Genomic DNA, 22,768 nt, shown 5'->3' on the forward strand with positions numbered 1-22,768 from the left:
ATGTACTAGTTTTTGTGCAGACATGTTTTTAATTCTCTTAGTTATATAACCAGGAGTAGAATTGTCGAATCATACAGTAACTGTGTACAACATCTTGAAGAATCATCAAACTGTTTTCCAATGCAGCTGTACTACTTTACATTCCCACCAGAATATGAGGGGATTCCAATTTCTGCACATCTTCACCAGCATTTGTTCTTATCTCTCTTTGATTATAGTCAACCTAGTGGGTGTGAAGTGGATTCTCATTGTGATTTTGAGTTGCATTTCCCTAATAACTAATGATGAATATTTTTCATTGGCCATTTGTATGTCCTCTTTGGAGAAATGTCTATTCAAATCCTTTGTCCACAAAGAGAAATTGAGTTATTTGCCTTTTTATTGTTTAGTTGTACGAGTTACTTATTCATCTGAATCCTAGTCCCTTATCAGAGATATGATTTGCAAATGTATTTTCCAATTCTGTGAGATGACTTTTCACTTTCTTGATGGTGTTCTTTGAAATACCAACATTTTTAATTTTGATGAAGTTCAATTTTCTTTTGTTATTTGTGCTTTTGGTGTGCAGTCTAAGAGACCATTGCCTAATAAAAGGTTACAAAGATTTACTACTATGTCTCCTCTAAGTTTTATAATTTTAGCTCTTACATTTAGATCTTTGATCCATTTTAAAAAATAATTTATTGATTTCAGAGAGGAAGTCTTATCATTTTAGCTCTTACATTTAGAGAGAGAGAGAGATAGAAACATCAATGATGAGAGAGAATCATTGATTGGCAGCCTCCTCTATGCCCCTCACCAGGGATCGAGCCCACAACTCGGACATGTTCCCTGACCCACACCTGGGAATCGAACCATAACCTCCTGTTCATAGGTCGACACTCAATCACTGGGCCACAAGAGCTGGGCGTGGATCCATTTTAAGTTAATTTTGTATATGGTTTAGGTAGGGCCCCAACTTTATTCCTTTATATATGGATATCCAATTATTCCAGCATCATTTACTAAAACAAACAAACAAACAAACAAACAAACAAAACCCTTATTATTTCTTCCATTGAATTATCTTGGCTCTTACTATGAATTTCTAAATCAACATTGGCACATGGCTACTAAGTGCGCTCCTTGAGGGAAACTCTTGTATTCCTACCTCCGTGTCTTCCATGGGACTATGACATTGTAAATCCTCAACAAACACGTCCAATGAATGAAAAGCTGATTGAAGATTCCTATTGTTAACCAACAAATACCAAGTGCAGTAGACTTTGCTAGGTGTTGGGGAAGTTTTATACATGAAACTCACAGTCTAGTGAATTTTTCAAATCAAAAGTTTCCAAGGGGTCCCAGAATCTTACAGGTTAGACTGAAATGGGTTTTTGAGATCATAGACCCCCTCACTTGTCAGTAAGAAAATGCAGATGTTGGAAGGCTAAATAGCAGCTTGTGGCCTATCTTATGTAAATTTACCAGAGAGTCCCAGGTCTCTTTGAATTTACATTCTAACTATTACAAGTTAACAAAGGATTTTTTCAGTTAGTCCTTGATAAAGCATTTTTTTCTAGTTAGTCCTTGATTAAGCCCTTTCCAGATGAAAGACAATGCTTCGGTTTCAAAGCACACTTATCTTCTGGGATAACTGCTATCAGAGATTTTTTTAAAAATCTCCATCCTAGCTATACATAATTACTCCTTTCCCTGAATTTCTATAGATTTTACCAGTACTTGCTCTTCCACAAAATTAGCAATCTCTTTGTACTGCCCTATTGCGTTGGAATGTTATATAATCTTGAATTATTATTTGTCACAGGTTTATGTGTGGCCTTCCTAAGTAGACTGCTCCAACTAGATTTGGGAAAATTTTAGATTTTACACTTTATTGTATGAAATGTAGAGCCTTGTACCTAGTGGACATGGAGAAGATGTTTATTAATATTACTTATATAATAAATAATAAGTGTGTTTAGATAATTCATGTTTAAAATAAGAAGCTATTAGGCCTAAGTTTCATTCTGTTTCCTCCCTTTCCTAGCTTTCTTAGAGGAATAGAGACCAGGGACCTAATAATTAGTATATACTGGGTGTCCCCTTCACATGTATACACACTTTGATTATAAAGTCAGTGTTTATTAACATGCAGTTCATTTTCAAAAGTAAGTTATCAGCTAGTATACACACTTTGATTATAAAGTTAGTGTTTATTAGCATACAATTCATTTTCAAAATTAAGTGAGTTATCAGCTGTTAAAGTGCGTATACATTTTTGGGGGATACCCTATATATTTAAATATTTCTTAATATTACTATTAAAAGGATTAAAATTCTATTAAAAGCATAAAAAACTTTGGCAGAATTCCCCCAACAATTCAATAAATTAAATGAACTCCCAAGGGAACTCTGAGTTGTAGTTTTAAATTATTGAGTCAGAAAGTAGAGTAAAACATCCTGTTTCCTTTCTTATCTTAAGCTTTCGTTCTAGTTTTGAGGTAGAGGAAGGAGATGGAATAATCTATTCTCATATTGCTTTATAGAACATAACCAGCATCTTTGAAACTATTCAACTCAGTTAAAATATAAAATTAAGACTAAAGAAAAAGTTGCCAAATGAGAAAGAATATACCATGACATGATACTTGGTAGACTATTATGCCTCTATGGGAATACAGTGAGCCTGTTAATTGTGATAAGACAAATTATGTGTGGGCGAAAGTGCTTCTCTAATAACTGAGTGGCTCTCTAATAAATGAATACAGAGCATTTTAGCATGTGGTTAGGTCATGGAAACAAACAAACAAACAAAAACCCTTGGAATCTTGTGAAGTTAATGTTTTTCCTCATCTACCAGAAATCATTCAATCTCTGTTTCAAATTCATGGCATTTTACATTTATGCTAAAGAATGAAACACATTGGATCAATGATAAAATCATTCTCACTTCACGTCTCTGGACTTCGTTTGTAAAATGAGGCCTAGACTTTTTGCTCCTCAAATTGTAATCAGTGGAACAACAGCATCAGCATCACGTGAAAGTTGGTTTGAAATGCAAAATCTGGGTCCCATCCTAGACCTCCTAAATCAGAATCCTCATTTTCAGAAAATCCCAACCTACTTTGTATGCATGTTTGAGAAGACTGAACTAGATGATATAATGTAACTTCCAGCTAGTAAATGCTACCATTCCATGATTCTAATGGAAAGATTCCAAGTTAGGAAACATGAGAGTCACTTCCTTAGGAGTTACGCTGGACTTGAGTAAACGGATAGCTCAGCACGTTGAACTAACCTTTCAGGTCACAGCTTTAACAAGGCAAAGAAAATAAAGACTTGCTCTGCTTGTTTGATGTCTCCGGTTTCTTTCTTATCACACTAAGATTAATTTTATTATTTAAATGGACATAAACCAATGTAAACCCATTTCAATATTAAAGGAATTTAATATTTGTTGAATCCCTGCAGCTTTCTAAATGCCACCAAAAACACACACAAAAAATGCCTTAAAAGGTACGATTCCTACCGTTGAGGCACCTAATGAAGATGGTAGCTTTGCTTGAAAAGTGTTAGTGTCTGGAGCCCTTTGCTGATTTAATTACAGGCTGATTTATCATTTGTTATTATCCAGGATAGGAAGCCACACCAAGTCATTAAAATACCTTATGCTTAAGTCTCAGGACGATAAGCACCATGTGCTGGTGGACGAACAGGCAGCTTCATCTCTGGAGTGCTGTTCCCACTGACATTGTGCATGTGATCAAGCAGCCAGAAATCAGTGTAGACTCAGCTCTGCTTTTTCTCCTGATTTCTCTGCAACCCCCACATAGGATATGGTTTAATTCAAGGTCAGCAGAAATGCCATATGAAAATATTTGAGTCCAGTAGGAAGTAGGTGAAGGTGGTAGAGAAATGAGCTGGTCCTCTGTTGGGGGGAGAAAGGTTGGCAACCTTGTGGGGGAGTCCCAGGAGCTCACTCCAGAGGCTGAGAGAGAACTAGATTACTGAGGGAGGACAAACTGGGGTAGGTGAGCTTCTGAAGCTGGGAACATTATTAGATTAGGCTCACATTTTCAATTGAATATGCCATCCTCATGATCAGGTTTGCCATTTCAAATCAGAGGGTAACGTACATTTGCTAATCAATTGCTATTAGTGACAGGATACTTGGTGTGCAAACGTCATTAAACAATGACACTTTTAAATGAAGTTTCTAGCCCAGCCCGCATGGCTCAGTGGTTGAGCATCCACCTATGAACCAGGAGGTCACAGTTGGAATCCCCGTCAGGGCAGATGCCTGGGTTACGGGCTTGATTCCCAGTGTGGGGCGTGCAGGAGGCAGCTGATCAATGATTCTCTCTCATCATTGATGTTTCCATCTCTATCTCCTTCTTCCTTCCTCTGTGAAATCAATAAAAATATTAAAAAATAAATAAATGAAGTTTATATGTTTCAATGGAGGCTCTTTCAACATCATTTCATTTGTCAGCCTTGTGCCTTTCAGTCTAGTCAGATATAAATGCATTCTTCTGGTTCCTGAGGTAGTACTCAGGAGCTGCTGCAATTGCTCTTTGTCATTCCCTGGCACATAGTTTGCTATTTTGCATTATTTTTCTCTTTATTGGTGTATGTCCTGACATTCTATCTAGATTGTAACTTTCTTGAAAAGGAGAGAGCCTAGTGCCTGGCACCAATTAACCCCATTGGAGCTGATTATGTTGAGGTTTCTTAGACCTTTTAATATTCAGTTACTTTCCTTAAGCAAATGTTTTATAATTTTATTGCTCATTTTTCTGCTTAACGGAATTCTCCATTGATGGTTCATTAAAACAAACCTCTTCTGTCATGTGTTTTTTGTATTAACAACTTGCTACTTTATATTTTAATAATTAAATGTGCTCCAGCCTCAGGAAATCCTTATCAAGTAAAGCAAATGCTTATCCTTTTCTAATAGATAAGAAAAATGAAGCAAAGTGGTGTTGTTCAGTGTCAACAGACACTGAGAACCTATTATGTGTTAGGTGCAGGGATACAGAGATGAACAAAGTAGAGCTCCAACTTTATGAATGTGCCAGCAAGAAAATAAAGTATGATACTGTGCAATGCGAGCTGTAATTGACATATAAACAGAGTATCGAGCAGGAGTGCGGAAGAAGAGGAAACATGAAGAGAATGGGTACCTAACATCCTGGGAAGCAGAGGTGAGAAGGAGAGTAGAACTCGGGCAGGAGTGGCAGGGACTAAGTTAGAGAGGGCATTTCAGACTAAGTAGAGGAAATGACATATACAAAATCAGAAATATGTGTCATTGGCATCAATGAATAAGCTTCCTTTTCTGTGATTATCAGGGAACATGTAACGTGAATTTTAAAGTTATTTTAAATTCAAAGTGCAAGATCTTTTATTTCAAAGGCAAAATAAATTAAGGCCCAAACTGCTATGTCATAAATTATGTGTCGTGTGGGAGTGAGATTGAGAGATATAGTGGAAATAAGTTTGTGCAGCTGGAGTAAAGGGAGTACCCAGATAACTTGGAGATAAAGTTGGCCCGATGTCAATGGGGCAGTGTGAGGGCGTAGGAGAAAGAAGGGTAAAGGGAAGTCTTGGGGTTGTTGCTTGCTATGTTAATCAACAGAATAAAAACTAAAGTCTCTCATGAAGCCTCGACTATCAGGACTTCAATCAGGAGTACTGGTCATGGCGTCTGCTCTTGAAGGTTAGATAAAACAATTAATGTGATATTAGGGCATGATCACACAGGACCTGTGTCCACTAGTTATTGTCTCATTCACCATTCTCCAAGCAGGTTATTTCTTTGCTCCACCTTGGACAAGCACTCTGATAATGACAAAATTAGAGAACGTTAGCCAAAAATGTTTTAAATCCCTTAAGCCTATGGATTTGAGAATTAATTATTTTCCTATTAAAGTTATTGCAGTAAGGCAAGTATGTAATTCAGCCCAGGACCCACTGTTTATCTCCACAGGTCAAAAAGTCCCTCTAAATGATTAGGACTTGCAGTTTAAACACTTTTCTCTCCTTTTAATGACATTATCACATGTTCAGTGTAACCACTGAAGAATGTTAGGTTAAGGGCAACAGGCTTACGCAAAATTGAAGGTATTCGTAAGCACCATTTTAAGTACAACCGAAAGATAATGTGCTTTGAGAGGCTTGTTCACAGTGTCTACCATTGACTTCCTATTTTAATCATATGATTCTCAATTGAGAAACAGGCATGAAAGACCCAGTAACAGGATATATTAGATGACATCGAGAACATAGCAAACAAATTTTTATATTTGATCCTGGCTTCGGGGCTCATTAGTAAGGCTAATTAAAACTGAATATAAAGTTTTATCTATTCTGATCAGTCATTTTCTTGTTAGAGCAGCTCAGTCTCTAGAAAGGAAGCCAAATTTTCCTAAATATGTGATTAATATGATGCCAAGTTCTTTGTAAACCTTTTTACACAGTCTGGCTTTCTTTAGCCAAAGAGATGTTTAGATAGTTTCTGGTGTTTTGTTACTAAAAGTAACATCATTTCTGTGCCCTGATCATCCTATATACATAAATGTTTGTGCCTTATTGACTTTAAAAATTAATGTCAGAGCACTTCCAGGATGGAGACATGAGGAGCTCCCGGTATACTCTCCTTATTGAAACAACCACACTGATCAAAATTACAAAAAAACAACCATTGCCTCAGACAATGAGGTAATTTATGCCTCAAGGTATTTTGTCAAAAACACTGGAGCAATACATTGCCAATTAGTGTAGGCTAACAGCTGGGAGTGATATCAATAACAGTAAACCAGCCAAAAGCTTGATAAGGAGGTGAAGGAAAGGGAACCTAACTAGGGAGGGAAGGAGAGAGAGAGAGAGAGAGAGAGAGAGAGAGAGAGAGAGAGAGAGAGAGAGAGAGAGATATTCATGAATTTGTTGTTTCACGTATTTTGCATTCATTGGTTGCTTCTTGTATGGGCCCTGACCAGAGAATTAAACCCGAAACCTTTCCCTATGTGCTCAGGGTTAGAGCACGGGTCCTCGCACTGCAGGTTGAGGGTTCGATTCTCCCTCAAGGGCATATACCTGGGTTGTAGGATCATTCCCAGGCCTTAGTCAGAGCTTATGCAGGAGGCAACCAATTGATGTCTCTCTCTCACATCAATGTTTTCTCTCTCTCTTCCCTTCCCCTCCCTCCCTTCCACACTCTCTTGGGTGAGGATTAACAAAGATTAACAAAACAAAAAACACCTCGCAACCTTGGCATATCAGAACACTCTAACTTGAACTACTACACTAATGCAAAAATAGCATGCTAAGTGAAAGAAGCCAGACACAACTGACCACATATTATATGATTACATTTACGTAAAATGTCCAGAAAGGGCAAATCTATAGAGACAGAACATGGATTACTGGTTGGCTAGGGATAGAGGTGTAAGTTGAATTAATTGTAAGTGGGCATGACGGATCTTACTGGGGTAGTAAAAATGTTTAGGACCTGATGGGTAGCTCAGGTGGTTGGAGTGTTGTCCCAGTACAAGGTTGCAGTTTGATCCTTGGTCAGGACATATACAAGAAAACAGCCAATGAATACATACATGAGCGGAGCAATAAATCGATGTCTCTTTCTCCAAAAATTAATTAAACATTTTTTAATGTTCTAAAACTGATTTATGGTGATGAGTGCACAATTGAACAAATTTTCTAAAAGTCACTCTATTACACACTAGAAACAGGCCAATTTTAACATTTGTAAAGTATAACATTTGTAAAATAAAGTTGTAAAAAAATGTGTAAAAGAGAAGAGAGACATTGTAATAATGCTCTACTCACTATGTTCTTTCATAGTCTCCTTCCCAACACATAGTTCTTTCAGGTTTTTCATCCATTTTTTCTTAAATGTATTTTATTATTCAACATCTTATAAGAATCATTATATTGTGAATTTCCTAAAGATATTTGTCACCAAATACTTGCAATTTAATTTGAAAAGTAAAGAGGGGGAAGTAAAAAGAGAGAGAGAGAGAGAGAAGAGAGAGAGAACCTGACTAAAACCACTGTCATTCCCATGGGAGGGAGGAGTCAAGGTGACATTGTGTATGCCAAAGCTGCATCCTATGAGGAAATGCATCAGAGGCTGCACAGTGAGGGGGAAATAGAGTTTACTGAATTGGTTTTACCAAGTCACTAAACAAATAAACAAACAACTATGACAACAAGCCCTGGAGCCAGTCAGGATCAGTCTCCAGAGTTGCTACCATGGAAATACATAGTTTGCAAACAAAAAATTATGAGACATACAAAGGAACAGGCAAGTGGGACCCATGTACACAGAAACTGCCTTTGAGAAGACACTGCTGTTGGACTACTTAGCAGTTAAAGACTTCAAAGCAGCAATCCTATATAATAAAGAGGTAATATGCAAATGGTCGTTACGCTGTGACTGATCAGCAGGAGGGCAGGGCAGCGAGCTACCTGTGGCAGGCAGCTACAGGAGGGTGGGGCAGCGAACTACATGCGTGGGAGAGCTACAAGCGGTGGTGGGCGGGGTGGACAGCTGAGGCAAGCAGCAACGAGCTGCTCGCGCACGGACTCGTGTGCAGGCCCCTAGTTATAAATATGTTCAAAGAACTAAAGAAAAGCATGCTTATGAGTATAGATTCAAAATTTCTCAACAAAATGTTAGCAAAGTAAATCAGCAACATATAAAAAGGATATTACATATCATAACCAAGTAGGATTGGTCCCAGGAATGCAAGGATGGTTTTTACCCAAAAACCAATTAATATAACATACTGTATTAATAGAATAAAGGACTAAATCACATGATTATCTCAATGGACATAGAAAAAGCACTAAACAGAACCCAACATCTTTTCATAGTAAAAATAGTCAACAAACTAGAAATGGAATAGAACATTCTCAACCTTGTAAAGGGCACCTACAAAAAAAAAAATTTAGAGTAATCATCACATTTAATGGTAAAAGATTGAAAACTATTCATATAAAATTGAAACTAGGTTAAGGATGCCCACCCTCTCTTTATTCATCAGATTCCAGCTAAGGCAATCAGGTAAGAAAAAGAAAGAAAAAGCATCCAGATCGAAAAGAAAGATGGAAATCAATCTGTATTCTAAAATGGCATAATCTTGACTACAGGAAATTCTAAGAAATCCACCAAAACCCCTAATAAAGAAGTTCAACAAGCTTGTAGGATACAAGATATATGCAAAATCGATAGTATTTTTATACACTAGCATGAATAATAAAAATGAAATTAGGATGGAAATGTAAATTGACATAGCCACTATGGAAAACAGTACAAAAATTCCTCAAAATATTAAAAATATTAAAAATAGAATGCTCAGTGGATAGAGCGTTGGCCTGCAGACTAAAGGGTCTCAAGTTCAATTCCAGCCAAAGGCAAATGCCCGGGTTGCAATCGATTCCCAGTGGGGGGTATGCAGGAGGCAGTCTATCAGTGATTCTTTCTCAGCATTGATGTTTCTATCTCTCTCTCCCTCTCCCTTCCTCTCTGAAATCAATAAAAATATATTGGAAAAATAGAATTACCATGGTCCAGCTATCCCATTTCACAATAGCCAAGACATGGATACAACCTAAGTGTCCCTCTATGGATGAATGGATAAATAAAATGTGATATATACACACAACAGAATATTATTCAACCACAAAAAAGACAAAAATCCTGTCATTTGCAACAATGTGAATGGACCTTGAGGGCTTTATGCTAAGTGATGTAAGTCAAACAGAGAAAGGTAACTAAGGGATGATTGCACTTATATGTGAAATCAAAACCTCATTGGTACAGAAAACAGATTGGTGGGTTGGGGGTGGGGGTGGGGGTTGGAGAAATGAGTGAAGGTGGTCAAAAGGTACAAACTTCCAGATATAAAATAAATAAATACTAGAAATGTAATGTTCAGCATGGTGACTATAGTTTATCCTGTATTTGAAAGTGGCTAAGAAAGTAAATATTAAAAGTGCTCATCACAAAAAATAAAATTTGTAACCATGTGGTGATGGATCATTTTGCAAAATATACATATATCAAATCATTGTGTTGTACACCTGAAACTAATAATGTTATATGTCTTTTATATCTCAAGTACAAGAAAGAAAGAAAGGAAGAAAGAAAGGAAGAAAGAAAGAAAGAAAGAAAGAAAGAAAGAAAGAAAGAAAGAAAGAAAGACGAAAAGGTTCTGATGGCCAGGATGCCACCCTGAGGTCATTTCAATTAGTATGGGATGGCCTCCTAACACCACCAAAATAGCTTATGAAAGCTCTCCAGGTGATTCACATGTGTAGTCAGAGTTAAAAGCCACTGGTGTCAGAATCATTTTCTGGACTCACAGGCTAAATCAAATTCTAAAACCTCATGAAACTTACACACTTTTAAGCAATAATTTTTCAAATATTTCAGGATTCCAGGTATATCCTATATACTAAAGAAATAATATGCAAATGGTTGTCAGGCCCTCTCACCTTTGCACCGGGGCTGGGGGACCTGAGACCAGGCCAGGGGACTTGAAGCTGCGTCCCTCACCCTGGGGCCGGGGCCAGGGAACCTGAGGCCGCACCCCCTGCCCTGGCACAGGGCCGGAGGAACTGAGGCTGCACTAGGGGACCTGAGGCCGCGCCCTCTGCCTGGTGGAGCTTGACGGGGGACCCGCCCCTGCCCAAGCCCTGCACAGAGCCATTTGCCTGATAGCCTCAGGCAAAGGCTAGATTAGCACCGCCCTAGAGATCCAGCACAGAAGTTCTCCCACGGCAGACACAGCTGACTCTTATAGCCAGTTAGCATGGAGGTGAAATCACCCCTGGTATTGCCAACAATCAAGGCTTAACTACAACAAGACTGCGCACAAAGACCACTAGGGGGTGCACCAAGAAAAGATAAAAAAATGCGGAGACAAAGAAACAGGACGCAAATGTCAGAAATGGAAGATATAGAGCTCAAAACCACACTTTTAAGGTCTCTCAAGAACTGTCTAGAAGCTGCCGATAAACTTAGTAAGGCCCTCGAAAAGACTGGTGAGACCGCCGATAAATGTAGTGAGATCCTCAAGAAATCTAATGAGACCCTCGATGTTGTGATAAAGAACCAACTAGAAATTAAGCATACACTGACTGAAATAAAGAATATTATACAGACACCCAACAGCAGACCAGAAGAGTGCAAGAATCAAGTCAAAGATTTGAAATGCGAAGAAGCAACAAACACCCAACCGGAAAACCAAAATGAAAAAAATATCCAAAAATACGAAGATAGTGTAAGGAGCCTCTGGGACAACTTCAAGCGTACCAACATCAGAATTATAGGGTTGCCAGAAGAAGAGAGAGAGCAAGATATTGAAAACCTATTTGAAGAAATAATGACAGAAAACTTCCCCCACCTGGTGAAAGAAATAGACTTACAGGTCCAGGAAGCGCAGAGAACCCCAAACAAAAGGAATCCAAAGAGGACCACACCAAGACACATCATACTTAAAATGCCAAGAGCAAAAGACAAAGAGAGAATCTTAAAAGCAGCAAGAGAAAGAAACCCAGTTACCTACAAGGGAATACCCATACGACTGTCAGCTGATTTCTCAACAGAAACTTTGCAGGCCAGGAGGGAATGGCAAGAAATATTCAAAGTGATGAATACCAAGAACCTACAACCAAGATTACTTTATCCAGCAAAGCTATCATTCAGAACTGAAGGTCAGATAAAGAGCTTCACAGATAAGGAAAAGCTAAAGGAGTTCATCAGCACCAAACCAGTATTATATGAAATGCTGAAAGGTATCCTTTAATAAGAGGAAGAAGAAAAAGGTAAAGATACATATTATGAACAACAAATATGCATCTATCAACAAGTGAATCTAAGAATCAAGTGAATAAATAATCTGGTGATCATAATAGAATCAGGGACATAGAAAGGGAATGGACTGACTATTCTTGGGGGGGGGGGAGGTGGTGTGGGAGATGCAGGAAGAGACTGGACAAAAATCGTGCACCTATGGATGAGGACAGTGGGGAGTGAGGGTGGAGGGTGGGGTGGGAACTGGGAGGAGGGGAGTTATGGGGGGAAAAAAGAGGAACAAATGTAATAATCTGAACAATAAAGATTTAATTAAAAAAAAAATTCCATCCATGAAAGAGGCTATGCCGGGCAGGTAATCAAACTTTTGTTCCTACAAAAAGGCACTGTACAATGGGGATGATTAATGCAATCGGAAGGGAGAATTCATCACAGAAAAAAAAGCCAGAGATCGTGACGCAGCCCAGGCATTTCCAGTGACTTGGGACGCCCAAGCTGGATTCAGGATTTCCACTCCGACGGTTCCTGGGGCGCAAGCTGGAGACACTCGGCGAGGAGGCGGGGCGCCCTGCACGGAAGGAACCTCCAGTCCCAGAATCCCCCGGGGACTCCAAATCCCAGAAACCCGCTCAGGAAATCTCCCCGAATCCTTAGTCGGCTGACCACGGACGCCACCAAGTCGGGACACCGGGGTGCGATGCCGCAGCAGCTCCCCGCTACCATTTTCCCGACCGGGAGAGGGCTTTTCTTGAAACGACAGCGACCGAAGCCTGCGCGTGCTCTCCGACACGGCTGCCACGAAAGACCCTCGCTCGGCATTGGGTGGGGTGGTTCGCGCCTCCCATTCTCTCCCCCCCTGGTCCTCGCCCTCCGTCGGAATGGTTCAGCCGGGCAGCGAGGCTCCTGGAGTCGGCTCGGTGGCGGCGCCCTCCCTCCCCGGGAATGTGGGCCTTTGGAGCCCGCGAGGTGGGAGGGACCCGGGCGGGGAGGCGTGCTGGGTGCGCGCCGCGGTAGAGGCGGTGGCGGCCGCGGGCGGTGGGAGGAGCCGCGTGGTTCCGGCTGCCCGGGCGAGGCGACCCTTGGGTCCGCGCCGCGGGCGGGAGCGCAGGTAGAGGAGCGGCGCGCCGTGGCTCCGGGGAGGCTCAGGCAGCGGAGTCACCCCCGCGCGCCCCCAGCCCCCTCGGCCTCCGGCGTCGAGGCGGGGGATCCAGGAGATGCCGACCCAGAGGGACAGCACTACCATGTCTCACCCGATCGCGGGCGGCGGCTTCGGGGACCATGCTCACCAGGTCCGGGTGAAAGCCTACTACCGCGGGTGAGTGCGCCGGCATGGAGGCGGGGAGGCGGGGGAGAGGCCAGCGCCACTTGGCCTGGAGGCGGGCAGGGTGCGGGGCTGCAGAGGTGGCGGGGGACTGGCCATGTGGTGGCGGGTTGGTCTGCGGGGGCGACGCTGGGGACTCGGGATGGGTGACCGAGTGGCCGGGGGAGGAGCATGGGGCGCTGGGTGGGAGCACCCTCAGAGTGTGGTGCGGGGCGCGTCTGGGAGTCGCGTGGCTGAGGGTCCCGAGTAGGGTCCCAGGGAGGAGCCTTGGAATCGAAGTAGGTCCACCTGGTGGGTAGGATGGACTCGCCTAATGGGAAATTTACACGGGTTTAGAGGTCGTGAAGTCCGGACGTGTGGTTTGGAGTTGAGAGTGGACTCCGAGTGACGCCTCGGTGAACTAAGTTTGCTGTGGGCTGCAAAGACGGGGGCTCCAGTGTGCTGGCCCTTTTGGTTTCCAGCAGGCCTAGAGCCTCTGTTTCTCTAAGTCAGGTTTCCTTCCTTGCCTAGGAGAAGAGTTCACCAAGTGTATCTGGACTCTGGTCCGGCTGCCAGTAAATTAGACATAGCAGTTATTATTGAAGAGTAGAGTCGATGCGTTTTTAGGGATGTGCATTAGGTATTTATGTCGCCAAGATTAGATTGTGCATGCGTAAAAGTTTTGTGAACGCTTCCCTGTCAATGTTGTTGCTTCATGGATCTTCCCATAGGGTGAGACCATGCAAGGTGAGAAGAGGAGGCTGGGCACAGCTGGAAAATCTGTGATCTTTATTCATATTATTATCTAAGTTATAATTACTGTGGTTTACCAGGAATAATCCAGTCCTGAGATTGTTGTATTAAATCATAGTCCATCATAATCGGTGACCTGAAGTGTCCCCATTCCCTTGGATTCAGTTGTGTTTTTTAAATTTATTTGATCTAATTACATGTAGGAGAATTAGAAAGGTGAAATGTTAGTGTGAGAATAAAGGTTTGAAGCTAAGGGTTAACAGAAAACCCAACCGTCTTGGCATGTCTTAACTGCTTGTCCAAGCAGAAATAAATTGCTTTAAAAAACTCAGGCACTGGGAGGTTGAAACTGCAGTGCATACTTGTACATTCCTGAAAGGATCAGTGAAGATAGCAAACTTTCAAAATGCCTCTCCTTTTGATTTCAAAGAAAATATAAACCCCTAAATGGTACTGACTGATGTAAGGACATACTAGTTTATTTTGTTTGCTGCCATGAGGCCTCTGACCTGTGTGTATCAGTTTGACTGTATTCAGAAGTTGTTCACAGGTATTATTTTGGACAATATCAGTGTTTTTGTTTAAATTGATCAAGGAGGTCTTTGTTTGTTAATTTTCCTAAGGACATTTTTCCCATTGATTTTTAGAGAGAGTGAAAGGGTGGGGAGGGGGAGAGGGAAGAGAGAGAGACATTAATGTGAGAGAGACACATCGATTGGTTCTCTCTCAAATGCACCCCAACTGGGGCCAGGAATGGAGCCTATAACCCATGTACCTGCCCTTGACCAGGAATTGAACCCACGACCCTTCTGTGTGGGACTGATGCTCTAACCACTGGGAACACCAGCCAGGGAGATCAAGGAGGTCTTGATTTTAAAACAATGCCAAGAATGGTGTGTAGGTTTTTTTTTTGTTTTTTAAATGGTTTGTAGTTGTCACAGTTGACTTGAGGATGCTCAGCTATGAATTTTGCATTATGGGAAAAAAGTTTTGCTTCTTTTATCTACCTTTAATTTAATAGATATTTCACTTTAGAGTGTGTTCCATTTTATAAAGTCTACAGTTCATGAGTTGTTAGGTACAGAGCATGAAATACAGTACCTGGGTTTTTTTTTTAAGGTATCTGATTGTTGGTAGTTTAAAAGATAGATTAAAAAATGAATATACACACATGGTAGGAGAGTGCAAATTGTACAGATGTAAAATAAAAAGTGTTCCCCATCTCACCTTCCCAACCTCCAGAGGTAACTACTGTTGACAGTTGATTTCTGGTTCTTCTGGAGGTTGCCTTTTTTATTTTAAGGGTTATAGTTCTGTTTTGTGATTTATCAACTTTAGATAATATCTTTTGATACTCTGAAAGATGAGAAATTGGATGCATACTACCTTTTGCTTTTTCTCCTCCTGGTGCCTATCAATTTTTAATGTTAGTCTGTTGTTTTTAGTTTTCTGATTTACCTTTATGACTTAAAATATATAAATTCTTGACTTATTAAATATGGATAGTTTTCAGTTATTCCAACTATGGAAGATGAAGAAACTGGTGCTTCTTTGTTCCCATTTTTATTAGTTTGACAAATGTACATAGGCCTAATTAGTAAATTAAAATCATTGTAAGCTTCTCCTTTGGAAAGAAATCAAAGTATGCTATACTTTAGGAATGTATTATCATATTTTCTTGGCTCATTACCCTTTTTTTTTTTTTTAAATATATTTTATTGATTTTTTACAGCGAGGAAGGGAGAGAGAGATAGAGAGTTAGAAACATCGATGAGAGAGAAACATCGATTAGCTGCCTCTTGCACATCTCCTACTGGGGATGTGCCCGCAACCCAGGTACATGCCCTTGACCGGAATCGAACCTGGGACCTTTCAGTCCGCAGGCCGACGCTCTATCCACTGAGCCAAACCGGTTTCGGCAGGCTCATTACCCTTTTAATGCTTGACTAAAATTTCTCCAAGACATTCAAGCTAACATTTTCTTTGTTTTATTTTATACCTATGAATTTTTGCTAAGGAATGCATCTCTTGCCCTTTAGTGCTTTTAATTTAATGAAAGCTTTCTAATAGTGCCTTCATTTCAAGCCTCATTTAAAGACAACATCAGCACTCTAAATTGTACCAATTTCTGCCCTCTGAAATTAGATTTGTTAAGATTATATGTTTTTAACAATAGTCTAAATGGATGGTTATGATATTACAGTCACCTGCACATTACTGCAGATGAAACTAAAATGAGTCACCAATGGGGATAGTTAATAAACAGGTTGGCTAACTAGAACACCTACCTGATTTTAAAATAAAAATCCTTCTTGTCAAGAAATGTAAGGACAATCTGCATTGGAAAAAAAGTATTTTTGTTTCAGATTTTCTGAATAGCTATTATCCAAGAGCTTTCCCCTTATTTTCTTCTAACAATATTTCTATCCAGTAAATGTTGAATCTTGGAATAGCAGCATTTTGTAGTGGTTCAATGGCCCTCTCCTTTCAAAGATGTGTATAGTGTTATCATTCTGTTAAATTTCTTTTTAGTACAAATGTGATGTCTCCTAGCTATCACAGACATTTAATTAGATTTTTTTCTAGCTTTTAAGCACTGAGACTCTGATTTTATTGGAGTCCACCTAAGAGTGCCTGTCTCACAGCCTGAACCCCTCTTTCCTTGCCACGGTAGCTTGTCAGTGAGTGGCCTTAGTTCCGAGGAAGAGAAACAGGTTTTGTTGGTTAGTGATGGATTGCCATTGGATGTGATTATCCTTATATGAAATTACTTGTTATTATGGGATCAAATTTAACTACTCATTTCTTTACATTATAAGTGTTTAGGAAATTTTGCAAAAAGCTTATAAAAAGTGCTTTTTAAACACTGCTGTTGAGCAGTTACAACAATCCAGAGGATTCTTTGTGTGCACATCTACAGATAAAAAGATTGTTAACTCCTTGCATATTTGGAATGTATAGCTGGTTCAGTGAAGAAATCGGCAGGATTTTTTTTTTTACTGTTAACAAGTCTTGACAAGACTTGTTTTTTAAAGTATTGCAACATAATTTTAGTGATATACTTTAGTAATGGTTCTAAGGAAATAAAAATAGTGTATGGAGTTGAGAATTGGGGGAATGTTAGTTATTGGTCCTAGAGCTTTGGCATGGCACCTAACCATAGAGCAATTGATCCACAGCTTTACTGGGGAGAGAGAATGGGCATGGTGGCCTGGTGCAAAAACCCAAACCAAAACAACCCTCTCAGAAATTTGGATTAGATGATATGGAGATAAGATGCTTGTTAGCAGTGAGGACTAAGCTGAAGAGTTGAGGGAGAGGCTGGTAAGCCCAGGACCGACCATGTGCAAGATCTAATGAAGCAGAGGAGAAGAAACAGTTCTCTACAGAAAATTCTCCCTGCGGGACCGATGTGGTTCAGTAGTTGAGCCTTCACCCATGAACAAGGTCATGGTTCGATTCCCAGTCAGGGCACATGCCCGGATTTCAGGCTAAATCCCTAGTAGGAGTGTGCAGGAAGCAGCTGATGGAAGTTTCTTCTCATCATTGATGTTTCTATCTCTCTCTCCCTTTCCCTTCCTCTCTGAAATCAATAAAAACATACATATTTAAAATTTTTTCCCCTAGCAGTCCAGGATAGCTTTCTAATACAACTCCCAAACCTCTTTTTAAGGTAACTTGAATGCTGTTGTTTTTTTAATGATTGAAATGGACCTTGTTAAAACATGAATTTTAAAAATTCCAGACTTGCTTATGATTTCATATATTACTTAAATGTGTTTGAATTCAATGTAATAAACTTGTTGGCCCTAGACGGTGTGGCTCAGTTGGTTAGAGCATTGTCCTGTGCACCAAAGGGTCACAGTTTTGGTTCCCAGTCAGGACACATACCCTGGTTGCAGGTTTGATCCCCAGTTGGGGGCGTACAGGAGGCAAACAATCTATGTTTTTCTCTCTTTCTTCCTCTCCCTTTCTCCCTCTCCCTCTATCTTCCTATCTTCCTCTCTCTCTAGAATCAATGAAAAGCATATCCTCGGTGAGGATTAAATTATATATATATATAGTTGAACACCTACTATAAGCCAGGCGTGTGGTGCTAGGGTGGACACAGGATAATTACAAGGCTCTGCCCTTGAGGAACTAAGAAACTTATAGGAGGAAAGACATAGAAGAATTAGTGTGTGTAAGGTATTTGCAGGGATGGATGTTGGAGAGGAGCTTGGGGTGAGGGAAGCCTTCCTAGAGGATGAAATGTTTGAGGCTTTTATTTTTAAATATATATATGTGTGTGTGTATATATATATATATATATATATATATATATATATATATATATATAAATTATTGATTTCAGAGAGGAAGGGAGAGGGAGAGAGGGATAGAAACATCAGTGATGAGAGAGAATTATTGATTGGCTTCCTCCTGCACGCCCCCTACTGGGAATCGAGCCCGCAACCTAGGCAGGTGCCCTGACTAGGAATTGAATTCAGGACCTCTTGGTCCATGGGATGATGCTCAATCCACCGAGCCACACCAGCCAGACTATAGTTAATTTTAATGTGTGTTATGGAAAGACCCATTTCATTAATTTTCTGTTTCCAGATTTTCTTGGCTCTTCTTGTATATTTTCTCTTCCAGATGAATTTTTGAAGATTTTTATAGGTTTCCCCCCCCCACCCCCAAATGAATAAATCTTACTGGCATTTTGATTTGGGATTGCATTGAATTTATAGACTAATTTGAGAACTGCTAGTTTTATAATATTCAGCTGTCTTACAACTACTAGTATCTGGTATTTAATACCTATTTATTAATTTCTTTCGTGTTTTTCAATAAGGTTCCCATCCCATAGGTCTTGCACATTTCCTGTTAAGTTTATTCTTAGATAGTTTATCATTCTTTTATAAATTGCTTTTATAAATTTCTGTTGCTTTTATTCCATTTCATTATATACCATCAAATTTTGTATGCTTAAGTCAAACTGGCCACCTTATTAGTCCTAATTTCTTAGTTAACTGTCTTAGAATTTAGAGGTAGAAAATGCCATCTGCAAAAAACAGTTTTGCCTCTTTTTTTCTATATATCTCATTTATTTTTCTTATCTTAACCGTATGGCTAGGTTTTCCAGTCAGTGTTGAATTTTAGCAGTGATCGATTATTTAATGAAATATGATCAATATCTGGAAAAATGTAATAAATTATGTTCAAAGATACCCAGTCTCCTTTTTGCCCTTGAAGTATGTTAAAGAGTATAGGAACTAACTTTCGTGATGTACCCACATGTTCCAAGAACTGTGATAGGTTTTGCACTTGCTTTCATTTAATTTTCACATATTCAGAAGCATATATCAGTATCTCCATTTTATAGATGTTAACATTGAAGCTGAATAAGCCACAGAGAAATTTCTTTTTTCCCCTTTACTATATTAGTAGGGCTTTTTAAGGTAACTTTTTTGTTTTATTGTCAGATTCATATTCACAGTTACTCTTTTGGAGTCAATTTTCGATTTCCTTTATTACTTAAAACGGTTTATGACTTTTTATAATTAACAATTAACTTTCCGGGTGATACTTTGAGATTGTATGAAATTCTATTCCTCCAAAACCTTTCACCCATGGTTTTACCATCCATGGATAACCCTGCGTAAGTCTATTATATTGGTGATTCCAAATAAAACTTTTATTTCTGATTATACATTTAAAGGAGAAAAGCTTATGTTGAGATAGCAAAAGGGCTGAATGTGATTCTCTGTATTTATTTCTAAAAGCAATTAGTCCTAAGGAAAAATTTTACATTCTGTATTTTAGAACATAGGAACATAACGAATGTCTTCAGAAGTTCAGTAGCAAAATAAAAAATGCATTTTTTTCCTTTTTAAAAAATTTAGCTAAAACTGTATTTGAATTTGTCATTTTGGGAAACTTTGTGGCGAAGCAGACTATATTCTGATGAAGACTAGTAGTAGGAGGTAATTTATGTAACACTGAAGTTAAAACAAGAAAAAAAAAATCTTTCCTGCATAATTTGTTTTATACCTTTAAAATGTAATATCTTTATTTTGCAGCTCATTTTTAGCTTTGCTACTATGATAAGGATTTGGTGATTATGGAGTGTATGAACATGGTGTTTTCCCAATTACTTAGAGAAGTGTTTATAAAACTCCCTTAAATATTTTAGTTTCTGGAACTTAAGGAGTGGCAGTTGATAAAGCACGACTCCTTCATTGAGTCTCTTTAGGAAGTATGTATTCATGTTTTCTAAGGATTGCACAGATTTTTAAAAAATATTTGTATGTTCTGATAAATATCTTTTAGCTCTTGAGAAAAATAAGATTTCTGAAAAATCCCTATTTATAGACATGCTTACATATGTGTTAATTTTAACTCCATGTGGACCTGAATAAGGAAGTGATAGCTTGAGGATGTCTGATCATACTAATTATTTTCTCCTTGTATTCAAAAATGATAATGTCACACTTGTTTTTGCCAAAGAAATTTTATGGGAGCCTTTCCTTCTCTTCTGATTTAATTCTAAAATACATTTCTGCCAACCCTTACCCTCTCGCACTAATAACCTTGAGCATATTTTGAAAGAAAAATTGCTTTAAGGTAGGCAGATTCTCTGTAATGTCATTAGAAGAAGGAACTGTTTTCTATTTAAAATTTTTTAAATATTTAAAACAATTTATAGAAGTTATTCAAAATAAGTTTTATATTTCATTTATATTTATTTTATGAGAAAGTAAGTTTTATAATCATCCATTTACATGGTAGAAAAGTTAATAATTATACCATTAAGCATGGGGGAGGTGTAGACTGGACTGGGGGAGAGGAGCAGGCTGGGAGATGACAGTGGTGGGAAAAGGGGACATATGTAATACTTTCAACAATAAAGAATTAAAAACAATAATACTCCTACCATTCAGAAGGGTCTAAGTACGAAGGACATCTTCTTTCCGTTTCTAGTCTCAGCCAAATCCCCAGTTCCACCACCCAGAGTTAATTACTTTTACAATTTCGTTTTGTTTTAATATATTTATTGATTAATATGAATGATGACGAATTTAACACTTCTTCATTATCTTCTCATCTGACTATTTTTAATCCTTCTTGTGGTTACATTTATAATTTAAATAATATAACTTTTCCTGCTTTTCTTCTTTCTTTTTAAGAAAAAAAATTTTTTTTTCTTTAATTAAATCTTTATTGTTCAGATTATTACATTTGTTCCTCTTTTTTCCCCCCATCATCACTCCCCTCCTCTCAGTTCCCGCCCCACCCTCCACCCTCACTCCCCACCCACTGTCCTTATCCATAGGTGCACGATTTTTGTCCAGTCTCTTCCCATATCTCCCACACCCCTTTCCCCCCCAAGAATAGTCAGTCCATTCCCTTTCTATGTCCCTGATTCTATTATGATCACCAGATTATTTGTTCACTTGATTCTTAGATTCACTTGTTGATAGATGCATGTTTGTTGTTCATAATTTGTATCTTTACCTTTTTCTTCTTCTTCCTCTTCTTAAAGGATACCTTTCAGCATTTCATATAATACTGGTTTGGTGCTGATGAACTCCTTTAGCTTTTCCTTATCTGTGAAGCTCTTTATCTGACCTTCCGTTCTGAATGATAGCTTTGCTGGATAAAGTAATCTTGGTTGTAGGTTCTTGGTATTCATCACTTTGAATATTTCTTGCCATTCCCTTCTGGCCTGCAAGTTTCTGTTGAGAAATCAGCTGACAGTCGTATGGGTATTCCCTTGTAGGTAACTGAGTTTCTTTCTCTTGCTGCTCTTAAGAGTCTCTCTTTGTCTTTTGCTCTTGGCATTTTAATTATGATGTGTCTTGGTGTGGTCCTCTTTGGATTCCTTTTGTTTGGGGTTCTCTGCGCTTCCTGGACCTGTAAGTCTATTTCTTTCACCAGGTGGGGGAAGTTTTCTGTCATTATTTCTTCAAATAGGTTTTCAATATCTTGCTCTCTCTCATCTTCTGGCACCCCTATAATTCTGATGTTGGTACGCTTGAAGCTGTCCCAGAGGCTCCTTACACTATCTTCGTATTTTCAGATTCTTTTTTCATTTTGCTTTTCTGGTTGGGTGTTTTTTGCTTCTTCGCATTTCAAATCTTTGCCTTGATTCTTGCGCTCCTCTGGTCTGCTGTTGGGAGTCTGTATAGTATTCGTTATTTCAGTCTGTGTATGCTTAATTTCTAGTTGGTTCTTTATCATAACATCGGCGGTCTCACCAGTCTTTTCGAGGGCCTTACTAAGTTTATCGGCAGCTTCTAGACAGTTCTTAAGAGACCTTAAAAGTCTGGTTCTGAACTCAATATCCTCCATTGACAGTTTTGTCCTGTTTCTTTGTCTCCGCATTTTTTATGCTTTCTTGGTACACCCCCTAGTGGTCTTTGTGCGCAGTCTTGTTGTAGTTAAGCCTTGATTGATGTGATCATATGCAAAGAGTGAAATCTCTGAAGGAGGCCAACATGTTTTCATAAATCTGTTGGCCATTTGTGTATCCTCTTTGAAGAAACATATGTTCCAAGTTCTTGCCCATTGTTGTATTACTAGTTTAGCTAGAGTACTGACTCTCCACTAGGAAAGGAACATTTTTGAATTTATACTTCCATCCGTTTTTTTCATATCATGATTTTTCTTGGTAATTTTTGCATTGTAAAGGTTTATAACATTATTCTACTCTTTAACTCATAGTTTTTTCTTTAAAGCGATTTAAAAAAGAATTTATAATGAATGCTTATGTAAGTGTTATGCACTTGAAGATTCCAGGTGATGTGATTAGATGCTTAGAGGAGGGAAAAGTAATCTTGTGTCAATAAAACTTCTCTTTGTTAAGGTTCCTCTTAACTCTTGTTGTTTGGGGCTGGTATGGTTTCTGG

The 22,768-nt window shown here is 39.0% G+C and overlaps 1 protein-coding gene across 3 annotated transcripts in view; it reads left to right on the forward strand.

Annotated features, from left to right (window-relative positions):
• The first annotated feature begins 12,833 nt into the window (after positions 1-12,833).
• PRKCI (protein kinase C iota) overlaps positions 12,834-22,768 on the forward strand; it is a 75,784-nt gene continuing 65,849 nt past the window's right edge. The window contains exon 1 of one of the 3 annotated variants that reach the window (XM_059687011.1): positions 12,834-13,136. In XM_059687011.1, coding sequence (XP_059542994.1) covers positions 13,036-13,136 — 101 coding nt within the window. In that variant the 5' untranslated portion in view covers positions 12,834-13,035. The remainder of the gene's footprint in view (positions 13,137-22,768) is intronic. The other 2 variants (XM_059687012.1, XM_059687010.1) reach the window with 2 other exon arrangements.

Source organism: Myotis daubentonii, chromosome 3, assembly GCF_963259705.1.
Source record: "Myotis daubentonii chromosome 3, mMyoDau2.1, whole genome shotgun sequence".
Lineage (NCBI taxonomy): Eukaryota > Metazoa > Chordata > Mammalia > Chiroptera > Vespertilionidae > Myotis > Myotis daubentonii.